At 42.1% G+C, this 24,591-nt stretch overlaps 1 protein-coding gene across 6 annotated transcripts in view; it reads left to right on the top strand.

The window, feature by feature from the left end:
• Positions 1-11,148: 11,148 nt before the first annotated feature.
• Positions 11,149-24,591, top strand: part of CNIH3 (cornichon family AMPA receptor auxiliary protein 3) — a 70,114-nt gene continuing 56,671 nt past the window's right edge. For 5 of the 6 annotated variants that reach the window (XR_011678460.1, XR_011678459.1, XR_011678456.1 and 2 more), the window contains exon 1: positions 11,149-11,580. Coding sequence is in view for 2 of the 6 variants with exons in the window: in XM_071422087.1 (XP_071278188.1) it covers positions 11,500-11,580 (81 nt within the window). In the remaining 4 variants the exon portion in view is untranslated. Of the gene's footprint in view, positions 11,581-12,477; positions 12,552-24,591 lie in introns of those variants that run through there. The other variant, XM_071422111.1, reaches the window with a different exon arrangement.

The raw sequence follows: 24,591 nt of genomic DNA, 5'->3' as shown, positions 1-24,591 counted from the left end.
GACATGGTACAGAGGATTATTAAATAGCATCCAGCCATCAGCTGCAGAGGATCCCTTAACTGCCTGTGAAAGGGTAGGGTGGAAATTGAGAATCATCATGAGAGTTCAAGAAATCAGTGTGAAAATATACACAACTCAACAAATTAAAATGAGAGCTACTTCATTTAGGTTGGAATAATTAAATACACAATAGTAAGAGTGGGAACAATCAGACACCACTGTGAAACATTTCAGGGCTAGTATATATGGCTTTAATTGCTCATTCTTTTTCCCAAGACCTATTACTTTGTTATAGAAAGAATTTTGTTTAGTTTCATACAATTTCTGTTTGATTAATCATTGGTCCTTGCTATTTTTTTATTGCTCTCTTCTGGATACTTGTTTAATTTAAATCAAGAGAAAAATAATAGAATAAGCAATTAAACATGCCAAAATGTTGACTGTTCCATGGCTATTCCTTTTTCTTAAGATAGTTTTTATCTTTACCAGTCTTCTGGAACCTCATCTGTCTTTCGGGATTTCTCAAATATGCAGTCAGTCTGAGATTACAGCAACTTCTGAAATATAAACCAGACTGGAAATGTGTGTCAGTCTCCTTAAATAAACTCACTTTCCTGGAGGGATGTTTCATGCATATCTCAGACTGCCTTACTATGTCCTATAGTATGTAAGAAACATTTTTATTGCTGCCAAAGATAGTAAAATATTACTTTTTGTGGAGAAGCACATTTTCACAGTATATAGAGATGCCATAAAGCTTGCATATTGAAGCAGAATCTCATTGAAGAAGTTGTATGGACAGAAGGGAGAATATCTGCTGCACTTGTGAATTTGAGAAATATTCAGATATAGAGTTGTGTGGCAATCCACTTTCACAACATAATATGACAGTAAATTCAGATACCTCAGATTTGCAGGGTTTGGAAGGCATGTATGATGTTCAGAGACAGAAGACACTAAAGTTAACAAAAGAGACATAAAATACATAAAATGTGTTTATACAACTATGATCTGTGCAGCTTTGGACTGAAATACAGTCAGGGAATTGCTCTTGGTTTATCTGGAGACTCCCCCCTGTTTGGTTTCACACCTTGCCTAGGAATTCAAATAAGCTGAATGTATCTTTGCCTTGCAGCACTGTTAAATTAGTGTTCCTACAACTGGGATTTCTAAACTCAAAGTTATCTTTTTAAAGAGGACCCTGGCTGTGTAGTGGGGAACAATGGAAGATTTCATGCAGTTTCTGTGTGCTTTTGTAGTTAAGAGCATATTCTTATTGATTTAAAATAAAGTCCTACACCTGACAACAAAGAATACTGATAAATACAAACAAAGAACAGCAAACAGTCTAATGTGTTTGGGCTCAATTCAGGCCTGGCAACCCTACAGGATGAAATAATCCATGCAGGATAATTCTGGAATGGACAAAGGCATAGAGAGCCTCCGGTGCAGTCTCTGGATTTTAGTGTGGAGTTACCATTTGTTGGAGCAGAAGGATAATTAAGATTTTTGTTCCTCTTCGCTTGCACCAAGATGATTAGCAGGGGAATCTCATGCTTCTGAATTTTCCAAGGCAGACACTTTTCTGATAACAATTGAATTTGCTCATTTCAGCCAGTCTGATGAACAACCATCAGAGGACAGCTTCTCCCAGCCTGTGTCGGGCACACCTTGCCATGCTCAGCTCTCTTGGCTCCTCAGCTGAGCTCTTAGTTAGCAGCACATCAAACTCTTTGCTCAGCTGCTTCAGGCCATTTGCAGTAATTCTGCCTTCCTTCCTTCCTTGGGATGCAATACTTCCTCCTCTTCAAGGTGAGAGGAGTTCTGTAACTCCATTTGTGGACACAGCTCATCTTAATTCGTTTTCCAAGTGACTTGTGCTACTTCTATGATATAATTTTTTTTTTTTCTTTCTGGGCGTCTATTACCCTGTCAGTCTGCTCCAGCCACCTGCCCTATTTATGGGCATTTTAACAGAAGGAAGTTTATAGAAACTCATATTGGGTGTGAATTTTCATTTCACTAATTCTCACCATTCTTGCTGGGAGCAGGTCAGTGTTAAAGGAAAAATAGTTTACAGTACTTTCAAAGCCAGATTGCTTTCTCCCAGCCAGACAAAGTGGCCTTAGTGGGAACTAGGGCAGCTAAGCTGCAGTGCTTGGAAATTTACACCCTAATTATCACAAATTAGCTTCTCCACCCGGACCAGAACAAATATCTGGAGAAACTCAGAAGATTGTCCAGTGAGTTACCTTTTCCTACAGGGTGATCTCCACTGAGTGCACGTGGGTCATACTGAGAGCATCTCAGTGGAAAACCCTTTTGCAGTTCAAATTAGCAAAAGTGCTTTCTGATTTTCAGTTCCCTGAAAGTTCAAAGTACCTCTCAGAAGGCAGCATGCATGTAAATTACAGCAGTAACTGATGGATTGGAAAGACCTGTACTGCTAAAATGTCGTGTTTGCTCCCATTTCAAGCCTGAGTTCCCCAGCTTGGCTGGCTTGGCTTAACTCAATAGCTTTGCTTATGTTAATTGCTTTAATGGACACAGAATTATTGTCACTAAAATGAATGCTTCAGAAGCCAAAATAACCCCTCACTGGAATAATTGTTGAAAAAGATTTTTCTTTTAGAGCACTGTGTCCTCAAAGAAAACCTACCTGGAGTTAATTTGATTTTGAAAGTTGCTTTACTTGCAATACAAAGCAAACTCTTACAAAATCTCTTTGTAAGAGAAGAAAAAAAAAAGTTAATTTCTGTTATGTGTTGTTTCACAGAAGTTTATAGGTCAACAATTTATGTAGCCCAGTCAGCAAGAAACACACATAGAGCATCTACTTCTCTGAACCAGAGAGCTGGCTGATGTCAAGGTAATTACATTGATATAAGGCTGTTGTAGGCTCAAGGAGATGAGAGCTGAGTTTCTCTATAGAAGAACTAAATGCCTTGAACGGAGAAGAAGACTCTGTGTGTATGGGTGCCTTTGTGAGCAGTGCCTGTGAGTCATGATATTTTCCAAAAGGCTGTTTAACTTTCTGAAGTTGATGTGAGTCACAGTTCTCTTCTCAGGTAATGACTAGTTAAGATCCCATTTAGCTCTTCCATTTCTCTAGTAATCTCTGAGACCTGTGTTTCATTGATCTTCCAGTGAACAGCAGCCTCAGAGCTCTGAGTGACAGGTGAGAGCTTTAGGAAACAACACAGATCCTTCCATTTGGAGAGCAAATGGATGACTAGGGCTGGAACCTGTCACTGCTCAGCCACTTTTGTCACATTAAAGTGACAATTGGTTTAACAAAAGCAAGCTTGTACTAACTGTTTAATGTAGGTACAAAACATACAGGATCGGGATAAAGGTGACTTTGAATGACACAGAATAAAAATAGGCACAAGGGCAGGTTTTTTACTTATGACATCACAAATTCTTTTTCTCCTAACTATTGCTAGCGTTAAATTGAGTATTTCAGAGGGCATACAGAATATTTTAAAGATCTAGACCCAAACTTATCTTGTGATTTAGGGAAGTTTATCTAGCCATTTCAAGGTTACAGAAAGAAAAAGAATCACAGAGTGGGTCAGGTTGGAAAGGACCACAGTGGGTCATCTGCTCCAACCTCTCTGGGGTCATCCTAGAGCAGGTGGATTGTGTCCAGATGGTTTTTGAATATTTCCATGGAAGGAGACTCCACAACCTCCCTGGGTGACCTGTTCCAGTGCTCTGTTACTTTCACAGTAAGGAAGTTCTTCCTAATTTGCAGGGGGAGCAAATTTCTGTGTTCCAGCTTCTGCCTCTTGTCCTATTGCTTGGCACCAGCAGAAGGCAGAACAGAAACTGAAATGCTTGCAATACAAAATGCACTGGAACCTTTCACCAGGATTTCAAACCTTCTCTTCTTTGTAAGAGATAGGTAAATTGCAGAGAATCACCTTGTCTTGCTTGCTCTTCTTCAGACTGGCAATAAAAATATATGAGGATGTTCAAGCCAGGATGTATTAAATGTATTAAAGATTTATATTTAGAATAAAAATGATCTTTCAGCACAGTGTTCTCATGAGATTTCTTGCTAAACATGTTCCCAACTCCTCCATTGCCACCTCCAACCTTTTCTTCTGGTATTTTTCCAATTTACAATATGAATTCTTCAGTACTTGTTGTCAAATGCTAAAAGAGTTTTTATAAGGGATTTTAGCTGAAGTGACTAGAAATTCTAAGTGATACAGAGTGCTATAATCATTAGTTTTACTCCTACAGTTAAAAATATCCCTATTTATGGCTTTTCTATTTTCTCTGGTTAAACATGAGGAATATGTTCCAAAGTTACAAAAGCTTAGGGGATCAGTTTGGAGAGAGTTTAAATTCAGTGTTTGATAAAGAGTTGCATTAATAATACAACTCATGGTTTTTTGGCAACTGATTTATTTGTTATTTTCAAATAGAGATCAGTCAAACCTGATACTAATTTAATGAGTTAGAGGACAAGGAGACAGGGCTACAGGGGTCCTGAGCTGATGGCAACCAGATAATTCCTACTGTTACTGCAGCACATGCTGCTGTACACCTGCATGGCCTCCGCTTCCTTTTGTACCATAGATGAGCTCACCTCTCATAAAACTGCATTAAAAACAACTTTTCCGAATTAATAAAGCCATAACTGAATGTTTATATATTCATTAGTCAACACTGTTACTTATGCAGACCATATTGTAGCTATTCATTTATGCCTGCAAGTTAAAAATGACTAAGACCATTAATTCACTGAGAACACATATGTCAGTTTGGTGAAATAATGATTTTTTTCCCTAAATTATAGCAAAGACACCAGGTCTAGGTTTTCTGGAACAGATTGTTATTTTTGGGACAGCAGGGATGAGCATTCAGTATCAGTCTCAGTACAGAAAGACAAAGAGCATTTGGTTTAATTGGAGATAATTTAATCATCCTCTGAGAAGGAGAACTTTTGAAGGGCATTGCATATTTGACTTTGCTCTGGCATCTCTGTTCACAGTGATGGAGCCATGGGGTGTGATCTGATACAGCCTGCAGTGGGTGGAAGCACCAGCAGGTCTTGGAGGTTAGCAGAGTTTTACAGGTAAATGAAATATTGTCAAAATCAGAGGAATCTGGCCCAGAATGTTATTTCAGTGTTTGGAAAAATGCATATCTTATGCAAATTGTCTTATTAGAGGTCTGCAGGGTCTTCAGTGACTAATGAAGGATTTCTTATAAGAAAGCTTATTCAGAAATTTGTCATTCCTTTTTCATTTCTTTGATGGAAATCAGTTATTCAGAATTGATGAAGTTGTAACCCACTCTCTCCCCAGCACAGACACAAATTAAATTCCTTCTTGGCATGATTAAGCTATGTTAGCAAGAATTACTTCTGTATGCTTTCCTTGTATTGATTTGAAGCAAAATAGGTAATGTAAAAGGCAATTAAGACTGTTTCAGATATTCTATGTTAAGATCTTACTTTCTATTCCCTTCACGGACTCCCATTTTTATGTTTGGCTTCCCCTCCAGACCAAAGGTCTTGACCAGTTCAGAAAAATCTCCTTGGGAAAAACACACAGTTGCTATTTTGCCAATGCTGAAAATTTCATTACTAATTTATGGAAGGTTCCTGCCTTCCATGTGTTGGAAGAATTTCACATCTGGAAGGAGGTAACTTTTGCACAATGAAGATGACTTCTCCCGTTGCCATGAATAATTATGGTTTTGTCTAATTCTAATCCTTCTGAAAATTCCACACATAGACATTAGAGATGTGTTGTAATTAAGCAAATCCTTTCCCCAATCCATCTCACTTCAAAGCAGGACCTCCCCTGCAATAGCCTTTTCCACTTGCTTTTTCTCCTCTGCCCTGGAACCAAGGGCAGAGATCCTGTCCTTCTGGGGGGATGAATATGCTGTCAGATATTTCACCACTGGTGAGAAAGCAGTCTTGATGAGTTCCCAGGAGTTAAATCTGGATTTGGAGATTTAATATGGAAGTGAAAGGCAGTAGATGGACCAGGCTGAGACTATGAGCTAACAAGAAGATAAGGGGAAAACAGGCTAATGGGAAAGAACTGTGCAGTAGAGGGACAGAGGAGGCTGGAGCAATAGAGGAGAAAAGAATATTTTAAAAAATACGAGGTGGAATGGCAACTATGCTCACAAATTTGCTCCACTAACCCTGCAGGTAATGGGAAAAGTCACAGATTCCCTGATGACAAACACTCATCTAATTGCTAGTAGATCACTGGTGACATGAAGAATCAGCACGAGTGCCCTGCCTCTGTGGTTATCAGAGCATGGCACAGAACATGGCAACAGTACTGAGATCACTTTGTTTTCAGCTGGGGGATCTGAGCTGCAAACCTGAAGCCCCAGTTTTGCCACTGTCCATTATGGATATGAGTGGGATTCTGTGTAATTCTACACATTACAGGCTGGCAAGGGAACAGTGGAAGCAAAGCAACTATAGTGTCATGCTCTGAAAAGTTTGTTTTGCTCTTTAGGAACCTTTCTGTATCACATATTAATTAATTCATGCTTTTAAAACTGGATTTCTATAATATGGAGTTTGTAGCCTGACAGGAACCTTACAAACTTCACCAGGGCCAAATGTAAACTTGTGCACTAAGCAGGGAATAAGCCCTGGCAATGAAACAGGCTGGGACCTGACAATTCTGCTGGAGATGACCTGAGACAGGCAGTGGAACAGGTTGTCCAGGGAAGCTGGACTGTCTCTGTCCATGGAGGCTTTCCAGACTGGTCCAGATGAAGCCTTGAGCAATAAGCCTGACCTTGCCTTTGTCACTGCTTTGCACAGGAAGTCGGACTAGAGACAGCCTGAAGTCCCTTCTGACATAAACTTTCCTGTGATCTTATGATAATGTACTTAAAATTTATTCATCCAGGTCCTACAAAAAAAAGGTGGGAACAGCTGGCAGTAAAATGAGATTATTGTCAGTGGGTTTGTGAACTATCTTATTCTTGGAAATCTGAAAATGAGACTTCATTAACAAAATGTCACTTGCCTCTATTATTGCAAAGGTAACCTTTGGAAAATGAACTGACCATGAAATAACAGAGTAGTTTCATCAAGAATCTGCAGATAATCTGAAATAATAATGCACAGGGGTATGAAATGCTTCTATTAATCTCTGTGGGATATTAGTGGTAAAGCCCAATGATAGCAATTTGTATATAAGCATTGTTAATAATTTAGTATTACTTAAGGTTCACAAAAGAGAGAGTCACATGTATTATTAAAAAATAATCTGTGAATGAGAGTTCTCTAATTAATATAATGGCTTTAACAGGCATTCAGTAACATGTTACACTTAAAGAACAAGAATGTAGCAATAATATATAAATCTTAAAAAACTATTAACTACTTTGGCTGAGGGTGTATCACGTGTTGGGTGGATTTACAGTGATTTTAGCCTCCCACTTCAGGGACTGCAAGCCTTATAAAGACTTGTCCTTTAGGTTTATCCAGTTGTGGTAATTATTTGGGAGTTGAAAGGACTCATTAGCAGTCCCTTCTCATCTCTGATGCTGTTCTGTAAATTAGCCACTGGAAATTTCTTTGAGTACCTTCGAATTCTTTCATTATCTAGCACAAAAGGTCATTTCACATAAAATCAAGTGCTCTGAGACCTGCTAATGTAAGGACATGCTGAACTTGTGAATCTATTAAATCTGTTTTCACAATCTGTTTTCACAATTGGGTGTTGTTTGTTTTTGAGGGCTGTCTACTGCTCACCAGATGTTCTCTCTTATTATTTACCTAGTGACTGAATTTTTACGGCTCCTTCACAGAGGTCCTCACAAAGTAAAAAACCATCCTTAAGTAAAAAAGTCCCTGATCCTGTTTGTGCTTTGAGCTATGGTGATGTTTGCAGAGTGATAGCTTTGAAAATCAGCATCTCAGTACTACTTGTACAAATGCAGCACCACCATCTATCTGCTTGTGATGACTCTGTGTGAAATTGGGATCAGACTGTACTGCAATCATATCTTTCAACAAATATGCAAAATAAAGAGAAATTCTTTCTGTTTACAAGCACCAGATCCAAAGAGGGATAACTAGCATTCCAAAGTTGAACCTCCTCAAGGAAAGCCAGAGCCCTCACAATCTTTTGTAAAACCCTTTTCTCCACATGGTTTACATATGCCCTGTCACGATGTCTTTGTGGATACTGTGGGACAAAGCCAGCTCATGTAAAAACTTGTGCTAGGAACTGTTGTCAAGCTTGAAATGCCTTGTGTACCTATTATCAAATATATTTAAAAGAAAGAGCCTCTGGTTAAAGATGAAACCCTTTTTTAATCAGTCTGAACAGAAATTACTTTCCATTTCTTACCGACTCTCTACTTGGTCTGCAATTCATCTCATGGTTCAGCTTTCTGACTATTTTTTCTGTTTTCACAGAGTTACAGGTGTGAGCCACAGAGAGAGAGAGCAGCTATCCCTGGAAATGGCTTGGGAATACCATGGAGGAAGCAGGAGCATTGGTGAGATTTTGAGGACGGAAGAGTGAAAGATGAAGTGCTAAATCTGAGACTGTGGCTGCTAAAATGAGCTGCTGAACATCAGAGAGCAGGAATTACTGCATTTCCTGAGATTGCTGCAGAACCTCTGAGCCTTTTATTTTTTAGTAGTAGAAATCCACATGGGTCTCAAGAAGTGTTAAAATAACAGCTTTTGAAAGCAACAGTTTTCCATCAAGGCAAAAATATATTTTATATGCATAAAATAGGTATCTTATGCTCTGTGTTTATCTGTTTTGCCCATTCCAGGTCCCCTGAGCAGATAATGCTGCAGTCTCAGCTCCCACAGCCTCCACCCTCAGCTCCCTCTCCCTCCACCCTGGCTGCTGTGCTGTACATCATTTCCAAGGAGCACAGTTGGGTACTGGACTGTAATTTCTCATGCAGCTCAGATCAAGTCCATTAGTTTATTTGAAGGTTAGGACCAAGACCATGGAGGTGCATGAGGAGCTAATAGACAGACCGGTGCTCCTGCTGTGCTCACGGGGGCTTAAACCAGGGAGAAAATAGTCAGGCACATCCATATTATTTTCACCTTTTGCTTCACGATTTGCAATAGTCTCATTCATAAATGACAAAGAAACAGCTCCCTGCTGTGAGGTCCTCATACCACAGAGAGCTGTAATGAGTTTGTAACGAGATGGAGATAAGGAAGATTTTTTGTGATTACTCAGACAAATCTCTGAGTGCAAATCAGAGATGTGCTGAGCGAGGGGTATGTCTTTCCATCACTCTCCATGGCTTAAACATCTGAGGATACTTAAGGTATTCTCATGGTATTTTGCAAGAAGAACTCAGTAAGACAAAAATGTTCTAAATGCATCTTTATGGATTTCTTGCCTTCTGTGTGTGTCAGAATCTTTTGTAATTTGACAGCCACTAGCAGTGATTAATGGCTTGCAATATGGCTAGGGGCAATGTGTGTTTCAAAGTCAGTATCAGGGAAGCCTCTGTGATCTGGGAAGTCTTTGGCTCTGGAACTGTCTCCTTGCAAAATCAGAAACAAGTGTTTTGCCTGTGTGCTCCTTGAAGAGCTCCAAATAAACAGCTGGAATATTAATGAAGATGAGAGTGAAAAACAGGGGAATATTCACCTTGGAGTATGGTGCTAAACTAAGATTTAAGGGTTGTTTCTGTTTCAGTCTTTTATGACAGCTATAGTAAATTTATATTTTTCATATGTATGCATATATATTCATGGAGGTGTATACATATAAATGCTCCAGAAAGAAATATTTTATTTTCATTTCCTTAGAAGAATCAGGTGTTTTCTGTGTTGAATCTTAGCATGGGTAATATATATCCAGATATTAAAGTAACCATGGCAAAATAATTAAATAAATATTTCCAAAGATGACTCCTGTACCTCATTCACTGTTCTTTTCAAAAGGTATGGTTATGAACAAACTATTTACATCCACAACTACATGCTCTACAGGATTTCAGGTACAAAAAAATTAAAAGGTTAGAGAATTACAATAAATAGATTTACTGCATCCCTGTGTAACATAAATCTCTTTTCTATTTGCCATGTCCTGTCCTTCTTAATTAACACATCGGACCACACGTACAGTCTGGAGCAGCTCAATTATGAAAGGTCAGATCCATCAGTTTATTTCTGATTGGTTTATTAATTACTGGCCTTGACTCTTGATTCAAATCAACACTCTTTCCTCAGGATAAAAGTGGTTATTATGTTACAAATAATATACTGTACTTTTAAACAAAAATATATTGGAAACATTTACAAAGAAAGCTTCCACTTGACTTGGCTTTGATGGAATTATGTTCCCTTGTGCCATGAAGCCTGACTTTCATAGGTGACCACTGGCAAATTTCTAAACAGTGTTGTTACTGAATCCCTTTAATCCATAAAATGAATGAAAAAAAATGTAATGTTTTGTACAAATGTTTTGTAAGGATGTTTCAAATACATAACTTTCATCCACAGTTTTCAAGATATTTTTAAATGGGATTTCTGATGGTTCTCTGATATTTTCTCATGAAAACTTTTTGCTTGCAAACCTGCTGTATTGTGCTAGCTGATGTGCTCCAAAGAAGTGGAAGAACTTTTGATGGTAAATCAAAACCAGATCTACAGAAACAGCTAAGTTGTGTCTGGAGACACTGTGGATGCTGTTAAAGACAAGGCACTAATGGATCTATCCATTAAAAATAAGAGAAGGCAGGAGCTTGCTCTTCCTTTGTTATTTTACCTACGTACTTCAGCAATTTGGGTATTGCATAAACCTGAAAGCAGTGGCAGTTAAGAAAGGCTTTATTTATTTACTCCAACAGTAGATGCCTTTTTCAGCTGATGAGAAAGGGCAGACTGATCTTGCTTTGCTCAGCTGCTCTGCTTTGGTTCATGAGCTCTTGGGCTGGGCTCCTGTCCCCTCTGCCTCAGAGGATGGACATCACCGCTGGTCTGAGCCTGGGGAATGCTTCACCCTCTTTAGCTGTCCCCGAAAGGAAAAAAAAACCCAAAAAACTTCAAAAACCCCCATCAAAGCACTTCAAGTTTAGGCACATAATTATCTTCCCAAGATTTGGCCCGAACTGATCCCAGCCTACGCTCCTTCCTCTCACGCTGTCGTGACAGGATTTCAGTCAGGAACACGCGGCTCTCTCTGCCTGCAGAGACGTTCGAGCGGCAGCGGAGCCCCCGGCCAGCCGCGCTCCGCCGAGCCCCGGACCCCCAGCGCATCCCGCCGGGGACCCGCCCCGGGTGGAGCCTCCGGGGGAGCGGATCGCGGCCGAGGGGCCGGGCCGGGCCGGGCCGGGGGCGTTGCGGGGCTCGGGGCGGGCCCGGGCGCGGCTGCGGGGGGCGGCGGCCGCCCGGCCCCGGCTGCGTGAGGCACTGCCCGCTCCGCCGGCCGCGCCGCCGCTCCGGGGGTCGCCGCTCGCCCGCCGGCACCTCCCGCCCGGCGGAGGGGGGCGCGGAGGGCTCTCCCCGCCATGGCCTTCACCTTCGCCGCTTTCTGCTACATGCTGTCGCTGGTGCTGTGCGCCGCCCTCATCTTCTTCGCCATCTGGCATGTGAGTACCCCAGCCCCACAGCCCCCGCGCCGGAGGCGGCTCCAGCCCCGGCCCGCGGAGGGTCCCGGTGCCGTGAGGGAGCGGGGCGGGCTGAGGCGGGGGCGAGCAGCCCCTGGCCCGGGCAGCCGGGGCGCAGCGTCCCGCGGTGGGGCCAGGGCGGACGGAGCTTGCCTGAGACCTCCGTGTGGGGGACGGTGTCAATTACAGCGCTGGGAGCGCACGGAGCCGCGGCCACGGGGCTGTGGCAGCCCGGGGACCGTCCGTGGCAACCCGGGGTCTGTCCGTCCGTCCGTCCGTGGCAACCCGGGGTCTGTCTGTCCGTCCGTCTGTGGCAGCCCGGGGTCTGTCCGTCCGTGGCAGCCCGGGGTCTGTGGCAGCTCGGGGTCTGTCTGTCTCTCTGTGGCAGCTCGGGGTCTGTCTGTCTGTCCGTGGCAGTTCGGGATCTGTCTGTCCGTCTGTGGCAGCCCGGGGTCTGTCTGTCTGTCTGTCTGTGGCAGCCCGGGGTCTGTCTGTTTGTCTCTGGCAGCCCGGGGTCTGTGCCAGCTCGGTCCCCGCTGTCCCGGCCCCGCGGTGCTGGCGGCGTTCGGCGCTCTCCAGGTAGCATCGTCTGCTTCTCTCGCCTGCGAACAGAGCGCTGTGACGGGGAAACCACCCCGTGTCTGATGAAGCAGATACGGTGTTTTCCCTTAATAACTTCCTAAAAACTTGGGTGAGAAACTCTCTCGTCCTTCGGATACGCGACCCGCACGCACATTGTGGTCCACCGTCGTTAATTGCACTCCACAGGGCTGCTGCTCGCTCCGTACTGCTCTGGGTGTCTGTGGTAGGCGTAAACGTGTAACTCGGAAGATGTGAAATCATTCTAATGCGTAACTTGCAATTCTTTTCAACTGTTGCAAATTTTAGAATTAATTACACTTCGTGTGTGCTACACGATGACTCCGTGCTGTAAGCATTCAGGATGGAACAGGGTAAGTTGGAATATAGAGCGAGTCTCATGGATGCTTCTACAGCTACCTGATGGAGTATGATTAAAAGAAAAACCCTCCTTTCACTAACAAGCAAGGGAGCTGCAGAATTTGTTTTTATTGAAATGGAAGTAAAACTGCTAGCTTAGTTGTATTTGCACTCTGAAAGAAATCCTTCTGTTGCAAGAATGCTTTGAAATTTAATTATTTTATACTCTTTGTGGGACTGTTACGAGTTCTTTTTTTATTATTTTTTTATTAAAGAAACCACAAAGCTGTGATGGTATTGCCAAATGCTGTTGTGATGTCAAGTACTGCAGGGCTGGAAAGGATCTCTAGCAGCCAGCTACTGCACTACTCTGAAAAAAGGAGTAGTAAAATTTAGATTATTACTCATGTTTTCTCTCCTCCTCTTCTGCAAACCTTTAGGTCTCCAAAAGTGAGAATTCCACAGCTTCCTCAAGGGGCTTAGAGTTAGAAGTGTGTTCTCCTTTGAATCTCTAGCTACAAATTAAACTGCAGCAATTTTAATGGTTGTTTTATGTGTTTTAAGTCTGTCACTGTGTCCTCTTTTTTTTTGAGTCTGGAGTTGATGTCCTGTGAATTCATAAAGGACTTACAGCAAATCTGGCAAATAATTCTCCCATAAATGACTGCAGTTACTGCAAATTTACTCTTATTGAAACATTTTTTAAACTTTCATTCTATAAACTCATGAAGAGCAATACCTGAGTACAAGAGCTCTGTAAAGGCAACTAGGAAAGAAAACCTTTTCTTGATACACTTATGTTTATGCTGCATGTTTCTTACATCTGTTAATAAATTGTTGAGGGATTGAAATGGAAAATGGCTGGAAATGCTCTTGTGTTGTAAGAGAAAAATAATTGGCACTATCTTTTCTAGTAAATAGAAAAATACTAATAAAATACATGGTTTGTGAAGGAAAGTCATGGAATAACAGATTTAACACCCTGCCAAAATAAACTTTTAGGTGTCCATGTTATCCACATACACAGAACACAAGCATTTTTATTATCCTTTCTCTATGAACTGGTACAGTCTGGTTTCTTCTCTAAGTTATGTATTGAGTCATAGGAGTTTCTTTCACCTTAAACATCTCAGTAGTGAAAATCTTCCCAAGAAACAAAACTCCTACTCCTTCCCTGTGACCTGATTTTTCTTCCACTGTAATATACTGGTAAGGGACAGTAAATATATTGCACATAGGTTCTAATAATGGCAGAGGAGTGTTCCAGTGATTGTGTTGTTCTGTTTATTTTTCTAAGACATTCTGCTGCTAAGAATAAGTTGAGTGTCCTATCACTTTGGAAGATTTCTGAGAATAAGAATTTATATTTTGTAAATTATTTTAAAGGATAAGAAAAAAACTGTAGTATTTGGACTTGATATTGTTCTAACCTGAAGCTGAATGAGGTTTGGGCATATATCTGGAATGATTTAACAGCAGATTAAGTAAAACTTCATTTTCTTCCTGCTGGCAAGTCAGATGAATTATGAGTTTCATTCATATTGATCTAAGAAGTATAATAAAAACTGTACAACCAAACAAGAGAGTAAGATGAGGACTTTTATTTTTGGACACTGTGCTTTTCTGGTGCCTTTCCTCTGAGAAGTTAGACTGTACATTCCCATGCTCCTTACTCTTTGGAAGCAGATAGAATGAAGCTGCTCAGAGCATTTTAAAGGAATTGTGAACAAAATGCACACAATCCAGATACCTGGAATATATTGTAATGTTTTTCCTGCCTCTGAGTGATTTTCTTGTATAGGTAGCCAGAGGAGTCTGTCATAAAAAAACCTCCCAACAAAACCAAATTAGATATTATCAGAAACATTTGTTTAAGTTCTGAACAAGAATTATCTTACTGTATTATTGCTGGAATTTCACTCATATATATTAAATGGAAGAAAAAGGCTTGAAAATCTTCATGTACTGCATTAAACCAATGTGACACTCTGTGGTGCAGGAATTTTTACAGCATTTAGGTTGTTCAGTGACCACATTACCTCTGGGTGCAATGTCACAGTATTAGAAACACCCTATAGAAGTGTGTGATACAACTAACAGCAGAATTTGCTCTACTAACTACATAATTTGATATTCTCATCTGATCTTGTTGGAAGCTCAAGAACAGTGTTAGTCCTCCTACTAACCATCACAGGCACTTTGTTTTGCTGTCCTCAGCTCTTTTTCTTCTCCATATACAACTTTTTACTGATCAGTTTTATTCTATTCCTAAATGATATTGAGCTGAGATTTTAGCTTCTTGCCAACATTGAACCGAGCTGGATCAAGTCTGTTTGAACTCCCAACAAGACTTGACACACCACATTCATTTCTAGTGTAGCTCCACTGAGTTGTGTCTCAAGTGAAGTTAACTGAAGTTGACCAAGTTGTGCCTTATTTCTCCTCAGTTAAAAAGGGATATGCTTGTGTTGAGTCCTGCAGCACTATGCTCCCTTAAAGCATATTGGTTTTGAGTAATCTGAGTCCTTCCCTTCTGGTGATGTTTTAAGATGAAAAGACTTACTTTGAGATTTGTTATTTAAAGGAAAGCTTTAAGAAAACAGTTTTTCAAAGTGGTCCATGGCAAAGCAATTCATAAGTACGAAGAACATTACTGTTAAAAAGAAAAGAATTTCTGTGGTGGGCCATCTCTTTTTCAAGTTGTACAAGCAAATCTTTGCATGTGACTGCTTCATAACCTAAGGATTGCCAGAAAGTTTCAGGGGTATCATGCCAATGAAAAAATTGGCAGTGCCAGTGTGAGAAGTTGTGCCACACTGGATGCTTTTTGGAGTATTTTGATACAGTTGAGAACACAGATGAATCCAGGAGCAGCCCTTTGGCACAACAAGAGCAGCGTGTGTTGAAAGTGATGGCAGCTACTTGAGCCAAGCATAAGGAGGATAAAACAGCAGAGGATGGAGCTTTCTTGGTTTATGCCCCCCACACCACCTTATTTTTCTTTTGGATAGTATTAATCTTGATAAACTACTTAATATAACTTTGGCTTCACTTAACAGTTACAAGTTCACAAGTATAATTAAAAACAGTGGCAGGCTGTGACTGAACAGAGTAATTTAGGCTAAGATTGACTTGTAGTTTTAATCAAAGCATCCTTTTTTTCCTTACAAACACCAGGGAATTAAGCCCTTGTGATCTGTATTCAGTGTTGTTTCTGCTAATGGCTTTATGTGTTATGTTTATCAGATACCTTGAGTTATCTATGCCTTGTTTTCTCATTTGCAAAGTGTGAGAACTAAACTGCAAGTACTGCCTGTCACTTTATTTAAGACTATTCTTAAAATGTCTTTGCTTTCTGACAGAAGGCGCTATACACATGTAAAATGTTGCCACTTCTGGTTTTTGTCACTGTAGCATCCTGGTGATGTGGACTGTGTTTTATTAGCACTCAGGTTTCAATAGCTCAGGTAAAAAATTCAAAAGCTCTCAAAGAGTTGCGGATGCAGAATTTGATGAGTATTTGGTTTCTGACTTACTTAGGCTTCTTCATAAAATTCCTAGTTTAATTTTTGATAAATTGTACAGCCTTAATTTTGAAGATACATAGAAAGCACATAAGCTTGGCTTGATAGCAAATTCAGTTGAGCAAAACACTTGGGTCACAAACTGTGCTGATCTATCAATGTTCTCTGTGTATCTGTGTCTTATTGTTTCTGTAGCTTAGGTTTGGAGGAGAGCTCTGCCCTACCTGAAAGCTGTAAAGAGGTCTGTGATCTGACTCGAATCTGTGCTTCTCTCTGGTGAAGGCTGTCAATCATCTCAATTTAACCTCTCTGCAATGCTTTAGAGCCTGTCTAGAAAAGAAAGTCTGTAATCTCTTTGCAGACTTCTGGTCAAGCCTGAATTCTTTTCAGACGTTGAAGTTCAGTACTGTTCTCTAATGAGTCATTAATGCATTTCTCTGAGAATGTTGGATAATTATGTGCTTAAAAATAAAATCAGATTAAGGCTTGATGAAGGGGAGCACAAATGCTATTGCTGTGTGTTATACATATTTCTTGAAAATGTCTTTTCTTGCCTAAGCAGCTAAGCACATTGTCCCTCAAGGTTTTATAGTCAGGACAGTTTAAGGAATGAGTCTGATATTTCCACTCTTTTTAAAGACAGAGCACAGCCAGATTGCCCTGGATGTAACATAGCTTGACAGTTCCCTTACAACTTTTCTTTCAGAAGTTTGTCACATTAATGCTGACAGACAGATATTAGGCCAGGCAGCACAGGCTGTGGAGCAAACTGTATCTTTTATATTGGAAAAGAGGTATATCTCAGTTTATTAACCTTGCCATGCTTAAATAATAATTAAAAAGATCATAGAAGTCAGTCTATGGGCTCCAGCACAGACTTAAGCAGGATCTCTGTGTATGCTTGAACTGTCATGGTGAGATTTATTTGGAGAAAGATTTTAAATTGTGTGTGTTTGCCACTGGCTGTAATTCTGGATGCCTCACAAGTCACAGTGACTCCATTATCTGTGTAAAATAAATTATTCTGTGGAGTCTCGTGCCTCCCACAATATGTGCAGAGAGCTATTTAAATCTTATTTGGTTGTCACATATCCGAGGGGTTTTTGGTCTTAGGATTAGTTGTAAAATCTGCTTACTAAAGGGATTTATATCTAAATTGGTAAAGAATGTATTTCTAGTGCTTTTAAGTAACTGCTATGCTTGTTAATAAGCAAGGCAATATAGCTGTCATATTTTATTAGACCATGAGTAAAACTCTTAGACTGAGTTGGAGGCATGAGTTTATAGCTCATTACATGTGTTTGTTTATTCAGCCACCACATACTACATTAAATCAAATTTAAAACATTGAATTCAGCCTTCAGACCTCTGGCTTAGTGGATTACCCTCACATAAATATCCTTTTAGCAAAGTATTTTTCAGAAGGAGGAGGAAGCTCAGCAGAGAATGTTTTCCATACAGATGACAGACATCTCTTTGACCCATTACTCTTTGTCAGACATGCCCCTCATTTGTAACTAGTGTGGCTGCTGACAGCTGGAGGTGACTCTACCAGGCAATGGAACTAGGTCTCATTTAAGTTGTAAACTGGGGATACTGGCAGGCTTACTCTTCTGGTGATGATAGTTTGGAAAACACTTCCAATTTCTGTGGAAACAAAGTGTCTCTCCCACATGAAACAGGTAAGAATTGTTGTTACTTCCACTCTGAAAAGAGTCACTTAAAGTCACAGGGCAGAGTCAGCTGATGGGGTAAAGGCAGAAGAATGTCAAATACTGTTTGATTTACTAGGTCACCTTCCAGGGTTTCACAGTTGGAAGTTCCCCGTTAAAAATTCAACTTGTGGCCGTGATGGTGTGCAGAGAGCAAGAAGCAATTTTATTAACTGAGTGGTTCCTCTATTCCTTGATAGTAGTTACAACTTCAGAAATGTCTTGTTCCTGTTAAAAGAAATGGTAAAAGGTTCATAGAATAATTTTGATTGGAAGAAATCTAGGAAATCATGCAGTCAAATCTCTTCTTCAAGGCAGGCCTAATTTCAAAGTTAGGCCAGGCTGCTGAAGGTCTTGTCCAGACCACTTATGAACTCTCCATGGGTGGAGAGATGGAACACTGCCTGGATGGATGAGGGGAGAGCTGTGGATATTGTCCACCTCGACTTCAGCAAGGCTTTCCTCACTGTCTCCCACAACATCCTCGCAGGCAAACTCAGGAAGTGTGGAGTGGATGAGTGGACAGTGGGGTGGATTTGGAGCTGGCTGAATGCCAGATCTCAGAGCGCTGTAACCCGTGGCACAGGAGAGTGGTGTCCCCTAAGGGTTGATACTGAGCCCAGTGTTGTTTGGCTTACCCATCCATGACTTGGATGAAGGGGCAAATGCGTCCTCAGCCAAGTTCACTGGTGGCACCAGGCTGGGAGGAGTGGCTGATACCCCAGAGGGTTCTGCAGCCTTCAGAAGGACCTCGGCAGGATGGAGAGATGGGCAGAAGAACTGCCTGAAGTTCAGCAAGGGCAAATTCCAGGTCCTGCACCCGTGGAGGAATAACCCCAGGCCCCTGTGCAGGCTGGGGGCCAACCTGCTGGAGAGCAGCTCTGTGGAGAGGGACCTGAGGGTTTGGTTGGACAGCAAGCTGTCCCTGAGCCAGCAGTTTGTCCTTGTGGCCAAGAAGACAAATGGTATCCAGGGATGCATTAGGAAAACTGTTGCCAGCAGGTCAAGGCCCATGATCCTGCCCCTCTGCTCAGCCCTGGTGAGGCACATCTGGAGAGCTGCGCCCACTTCTGGGCTCCTCAGTACAAGGAGAGATGTGGAGCTGCTGGAGCAGGAGGCTGCAAAGGTGATCAAGGGACTGGAGCTTCTCCCTTCTGAGGAAAGGCTGAGGGAGCTGGGTCTGTTCTGCCTTGAGAGGGAACCTCATCAATGTCAGTATCTGAAGGGAGAGTGGCAGAGGTTGGACCAGGCTCTTCTAGAGTGGTGCCAGTCAATAGGACAGGAGGCAACAGGCAGAAACTGATGCACGGGAAGTTCCACCTGAAGATGAAGGAGAAATTCTGTACTTGCAGGTAACTGAGCACTGGGACAGATTGCCCAGAGAAGTTGTGGAGTGTCCCTCACTGGAGATATTCCAGAACCATGCGGACACAATCCAGTGCCATGTGCTCTGGGATGACCTTGCTTGAGCAGGAGGTTGGACCAGGAAAACCACTGTGGTCCCTTCCAACCTGATCCACAGGTGCAGCTTCTGACTTTTATGTCATCCTCATGGTGCATTCCCCTGAGAAAAGTTTTGTGCTAACTTCTATGGAACCCGCCCCAGGAAACTGAATGCAAGATCATGGAGCAAATCCTCCTAGATGCCAAGCTAAGGCACGTGGAAAAGAAAGAACTGGCTGGTGACAGCCAACACAGCCTCACCCCACGAAACTGAATGCAAGATCATGGAGCAAATCCTCCTAGATGCCATGCTAAGGCACATGGAAAAGAAAGAACTGGCTGGTGACAGCCAACACAGCCTCACTAAGGGCAAATCACACTGAGAAATTTGGTGACCTTTTACAACTGTGTTGATGGATGAGGGAGGAGCAACAGATGTCATCTGCCTGGACTTGTGCAAAGCATTTGACACTGTCCTGAGTGGCATCCTTGCCTCTAAACAGGAGAGACATGGATTGGACAGATGGATAACTCAGTGGAATCAGCTGGACAGTTGCACTCTCAGAGCTGTGGTCAGCAGCTCGATTGTTGAGACCAGTGACAAGCGGTGTTCCTTGGGGGTTGGAACTGGAACCAGCGCTGCCAAACCTCTCTGGTGACATAAGGGTGGGACCAAGGTCACCCTTGGTGTGTTTAATGACACCAGGCCATGGGTGTGGTCAACATGTGGGAGGGAAGGGATGCCATCCAGAGGGACCTTGACAGCTGGAGACAGCTGTGTGTTGCAATAAGGCACGAAAATGAACGACACTTGCATGCTGAGATGTCCAAGGCAAAAAAAGGCCATTTCTGGACCTCCATATTTATAGAATTCTAAAAGTGACCGTGGATTGGAGGATGAAATTGCCACTTCTCCAACCACACTGGTTCATCAATTCTCTCTTCCTCCAGAAGGGAATGCAAGACAATAATTATTTACGTGAAAGTGCGTGAGAAACTCCATTACAAAAATGTAAACATCAGAAGGCTTAGAAGAGCTTTAGAAGAACAGGGCAACAGAGGTGGGCCTGTGTGAGCCTTGTGACATTCAACAAGGCCAAGGACCAGATCCTGCACCTGGGTCAGGGTAACCCCAAGCACAAACACAGCCAGGGTGGAGAATGGATGGAGAACAGCCCTGAGCAGGACTGGGGGTGTTGGTTGATGAGAAGCTCAGCATGACCTGGCAATGTGTGCTCACAGCCCAGAAAGCCAGACATGTCCTGGGCTGCATCAAAGGAGCTGTGACCAGCAGGTCAAGGGAGGGGATTCTCCTCCTCCACTCTGCTCTCCTGACATCCCACCTGGAGTGCTGCGCCCAGCTCTGGAATCCCTAACATAAGAAGACCTGTTGGAGTGTGTCCAGAGTAGTTCCACAAGATTTGGAGCACCCTGAGAAGGCTGAAAGAATTGGAATTGTTCAGCCTGGAGAAGAGAAGGCTCCAGGGAGACCTTACAGCACCTTTCAGTACTGGAATGGGGCCTACAAGAGAGCTGGAGAGGGACTTTTTACAAGGAACAGAACAAGAGGGAATGGCTTTGAACAGAGGATCAGTTTAAATTCAGAGAGCCGTCAGTGCACTTTGTGAAGTCAGGACAAAAGTCTTTACGTTTTTCTCAGCTTCCCATTCAAAAGGTATTGCTATAAAGCAAGGATTTATTTTAGGATTGTCATTGTGGAAAGTTACATTAAAATCACAAAACATTTACAATGGAAGTAGGTTTTCTCAGCAAGATACTGCAGGAGTGCTGAACTTGTGGCTGCAGTTTTGATAATGTGAGCACATGAAGCAGAACGTAGGGCAGATGAAGAGGTAGTGCCATCGCTGGGTTCTCCCATTGTACACAGGTTGCAACTCCCTCACCAATGTAACAAGTCATGAAAAATCTGAGTTGGTCTTGGATCCTTTTGTATTTCTATGCTTTTGCAGGTCATGTCATATTCTAGCTGTCAAATATAGGTTGGGCTTTTTTAAATACGTCCAGAAGTCTAAGCACATTGCTGGAGAAACCAAATCTTAAAGAATTAAGGAAACTGACAGTAAAATGGTAATAATTAGTAACTTATAGCCCTTGCAATTATCTCATACCAGATAGTGTGCAAGTGCCAGGCATTGTTGATACAAGCACCATTTTTTTAATAGAATGACATTTGATTTTTTAAATGCATTTAAATGCCAACCATCTTCACGCTGTGTGTGAGTCACAGTTTCAAGTGTGTAATTGTTTAGTCAATCTTCTGTTGCATTATTATTTTATCATGCTATGAGTTTGGCTAAATAGTTCACATTGTATTACCATCTAACTAGAAACTTCTTTATACATTCACAGAATGGGCAATTATAAGCAAACATAATGAAGGCTCCATTGAAATCAATTTGATTGCATGTGCTTCAGAGTTGTTCATCCCTCAGTATTATATAAACACTATTAGTAGATCCTTTAGAAAATTGATTTGCTGATCATCCAAGTGACAGACCTGTTTGGAGCTATGCTGGAATGTATCTTTATCCTTAATCATGCTTTTGTACTTAAACTAAGGAGTTTTATGAGAACATGGCTGAACAGATGAGGATGTTTTTGGGTGTTGTTCTTTTAATCTCAGTTTTTGATGACTTTTACACGTTGTTGTGTCCCTTGCCCTTGCCTCTTTTCTGCAACCACAGCTCCAGTGCTGCTTTATTGCTTCCCCTTGCTTTAGCCCTGCAAACACAGCTGTGTGGCTGAGGGCCATTTCACATGTGTCTATGTGTGTGTCTTGGCCTTGGAGTTATTTCCTCCAAGTTCTGCCTGGCCTCTTTTTGGCCAAGAAAGAAAACTTGGGAAGGTCTTTAATGTTGTCATCCCTGCCTGGTGCTGCCCGCATTTAGAAGAGCCCCTGTTCCATTGTCCTGCCTCTTGCTGGTCCAGCAGGGCTCCTGCTGTGCCCCTGAAAGTCAGGAAGCACAGATCCAGCAGAATTTATGCCTCCCACGGGCTTCTTTCTGAGACAGCTTTAGTAGAACCCCACTGCTGAGTGGGTAACGGGGAATAAAAATGATGTGGGAAGGGAGAAAATGGAACTGGGGGAGGGAAGACTTCAGGGAGAAAGATGTGAAGGAAAGAGGAAATGAGAGGAAGAAAATCCATGTATGAGCAAGGGGACTAACAAGAGGGAATATTTCTGTGTTCTCATTCTCATTTGGGAGGCAATTATTTGGGCAGAAGAGGCTGCCTGAAGCCAGAAGGTGTGGTTAATTCAGGTAGTGGATGTTTTTGGACAGCCCATGTTATGAGTCTTCTGTGTGGGTATGGTGTAATGTGTGACATGCTTGAACAGATTTTTTAGTGACAGAACCCAGATTCCTTTATGTGACTCCTGGGTTTTTGTGAATGTGCATAAATTGCTGCTCGTAGGAATGGAGAACACGGGAGAGGGGGGGGAAAGTATCAGCAGCAATGAGAGGAAAACTAAGGAGTGTGTGGGGGAAAGGAAGGCAATGCTTCTCCCAAGCATGTATCAGCATAACAGAACTTTAAAATATCAAAATAATAACTTGTAGCAATGTGTAGGAGTCTTTGGAAGCTCAAGAAAAGAACAAATTGTGTTGTGGTGATAAGACTGGATACTTGCTTAGAGACAGAACCAGCCAGCTGGCCAGTCTCTCACCCATGACTTTTATCTACTGATACTGAAAAGAATCTTCTCTTTTGATCTCATTCTCTTACCGTCTTCTTTGGGGCAAATATTTTTTTCTAGTTGTACCTATTTTGGTACATTTTCCCATCTGTTTACTACCCTTTCCCTGAATTTATTCTGCAGAAACAGTCTGTTTATTCCGAGCTTTGGATTTTCAGCTTTGAGCTGTTAAGTAATAGAAAAAGTGCTTCAGTTCACTTTGAGAATAATTTATGAAGATGGAGCTTTGTGGCTGTAATGCATCTGTGTGTTTCTCCTTGCATATACTATAATTCTGATGAGAACTAAAAGATAAGTAGAAACATTGCATGGGAGCACACTGCATTTGAAGTGAGATAGATTAGAGATTATTTGTAATTTTGAGGAAAAACAAGGGCAGAAGAATAAACCCTCACCTCCATAGGTAGGCAGTTATCTTGCTTCCATACAGAATAAACCAGAATAAAGCAGCTATTGGTCCACTGTAAGCAGGCCACCTTTCCTGCTCCCTTGTGCACCTGGCCAGCCTCTTGTACAGGTGTTTCACCAACTCATGTCTAGCCTGTCCCTAGTTTGGTGTGGAAAAAAACTGGATAGTGAAGAATTTGGCCTATGCAAGTAGCAGATGTACAAATCTGTAGTGGTGCATCTGTGATATTGAGGCTGTGAGAAAGACATTGGAGCTAATTTCTTACTGTGTTTTTTTAGTTGATATGGAGTTTAGTATAAAGTGAAGCAAGGGCAAAGCAGTGCTATCTCTGGTGCTGAAAGCAGAGTTCTGCAGCCTCTTCTGGACATGGATAGAAAATAACACTGCTTTCATCTCCTCCTGCTTGCTTGGGGGACCTGCAAACCAATTCATCTGCACTAGATATTCCCTCAATCAGAGCCACAGATCTGAGTTTGACACCTCAGCTGTAAAGCTTGGATCCAAACTCCCATCATCTCCGCTTGGCCCATTGAAGAGATCAAGAGTAGGGATGAAGTCTTGGCCTAAATTTATACATATTCTTGTTCAGTTTATCTGAAGATGTGGTCCTTGTTTACATCCTTTCCAGGACAGAAGAAAAAGCTGGTGCAAGAATCTGTAAGACTTTGTTCCGATGACCTTTGCTTTGATCAAGGCACTGGAGCATCTCCCTTCTGAGGGAAGGCTGGGGGAGCTGGGCCTGTTCAGTATCAAGAAGGGACAACACATTGGGGACCTCATCAAATGTCTGTCAGTATCTGAGGGAGGGTGCCAAGAGGACAGAGCCTGGCTCTTCTCAGTGGTGCCAGTCAATAGGACAAGTGGCAATGGGCAGAAACTGATGCACAGGAAGTTCAGCCGGACTGTGAGGAAGAACTTTCCTGTGCAGTGATCAAGCACTGGAACAGAATGGCCAGAGGAGGTGTGGAGTGTCCCTCACTGGAGATATTCCAGAGCCATGTGGACACAGTGCTGTGCTGTGTGCTCTGGGATGACCCTGCTTGAGCAGGGAGGTTGGACACACTGTGGTCCCTTCCAACCTGACCCATTCCGTGATGCTGTGATGCCTTTTCTTAGTTTGCTGAGTATGTGGCTGTGACTGGGAATCCTTGTTGTAGCAGGTTGTTTGCTTTTCGAGTCCTGACCATCACATCAAGTTAATACCTAACTAAGAAGTGACAGCATTCCCAGTAAGGACATGTCAGTTTG

This window comes from Agelaius tricolor, unplaced genomic scaffold, assembly GCF_023055355.1.
Source record: "Agelaius tricolor isolate 1412-34295 unplaced genomic scaffold, bAgeTri1.0.p SCAF_1, whole genome shotgun sequence".
In the NCBI taxonomy this organism is placed as follows: Eukaryota; Metazoa; Chordata; class Aves; order Passeriformes; family Icteridae; genus Agelaius; species Agelaius tricolor.
Note: the sequence above shows the minus strand (reverse complement) of the source record. Positions and strands in the feature narration are given on the sequence as shown.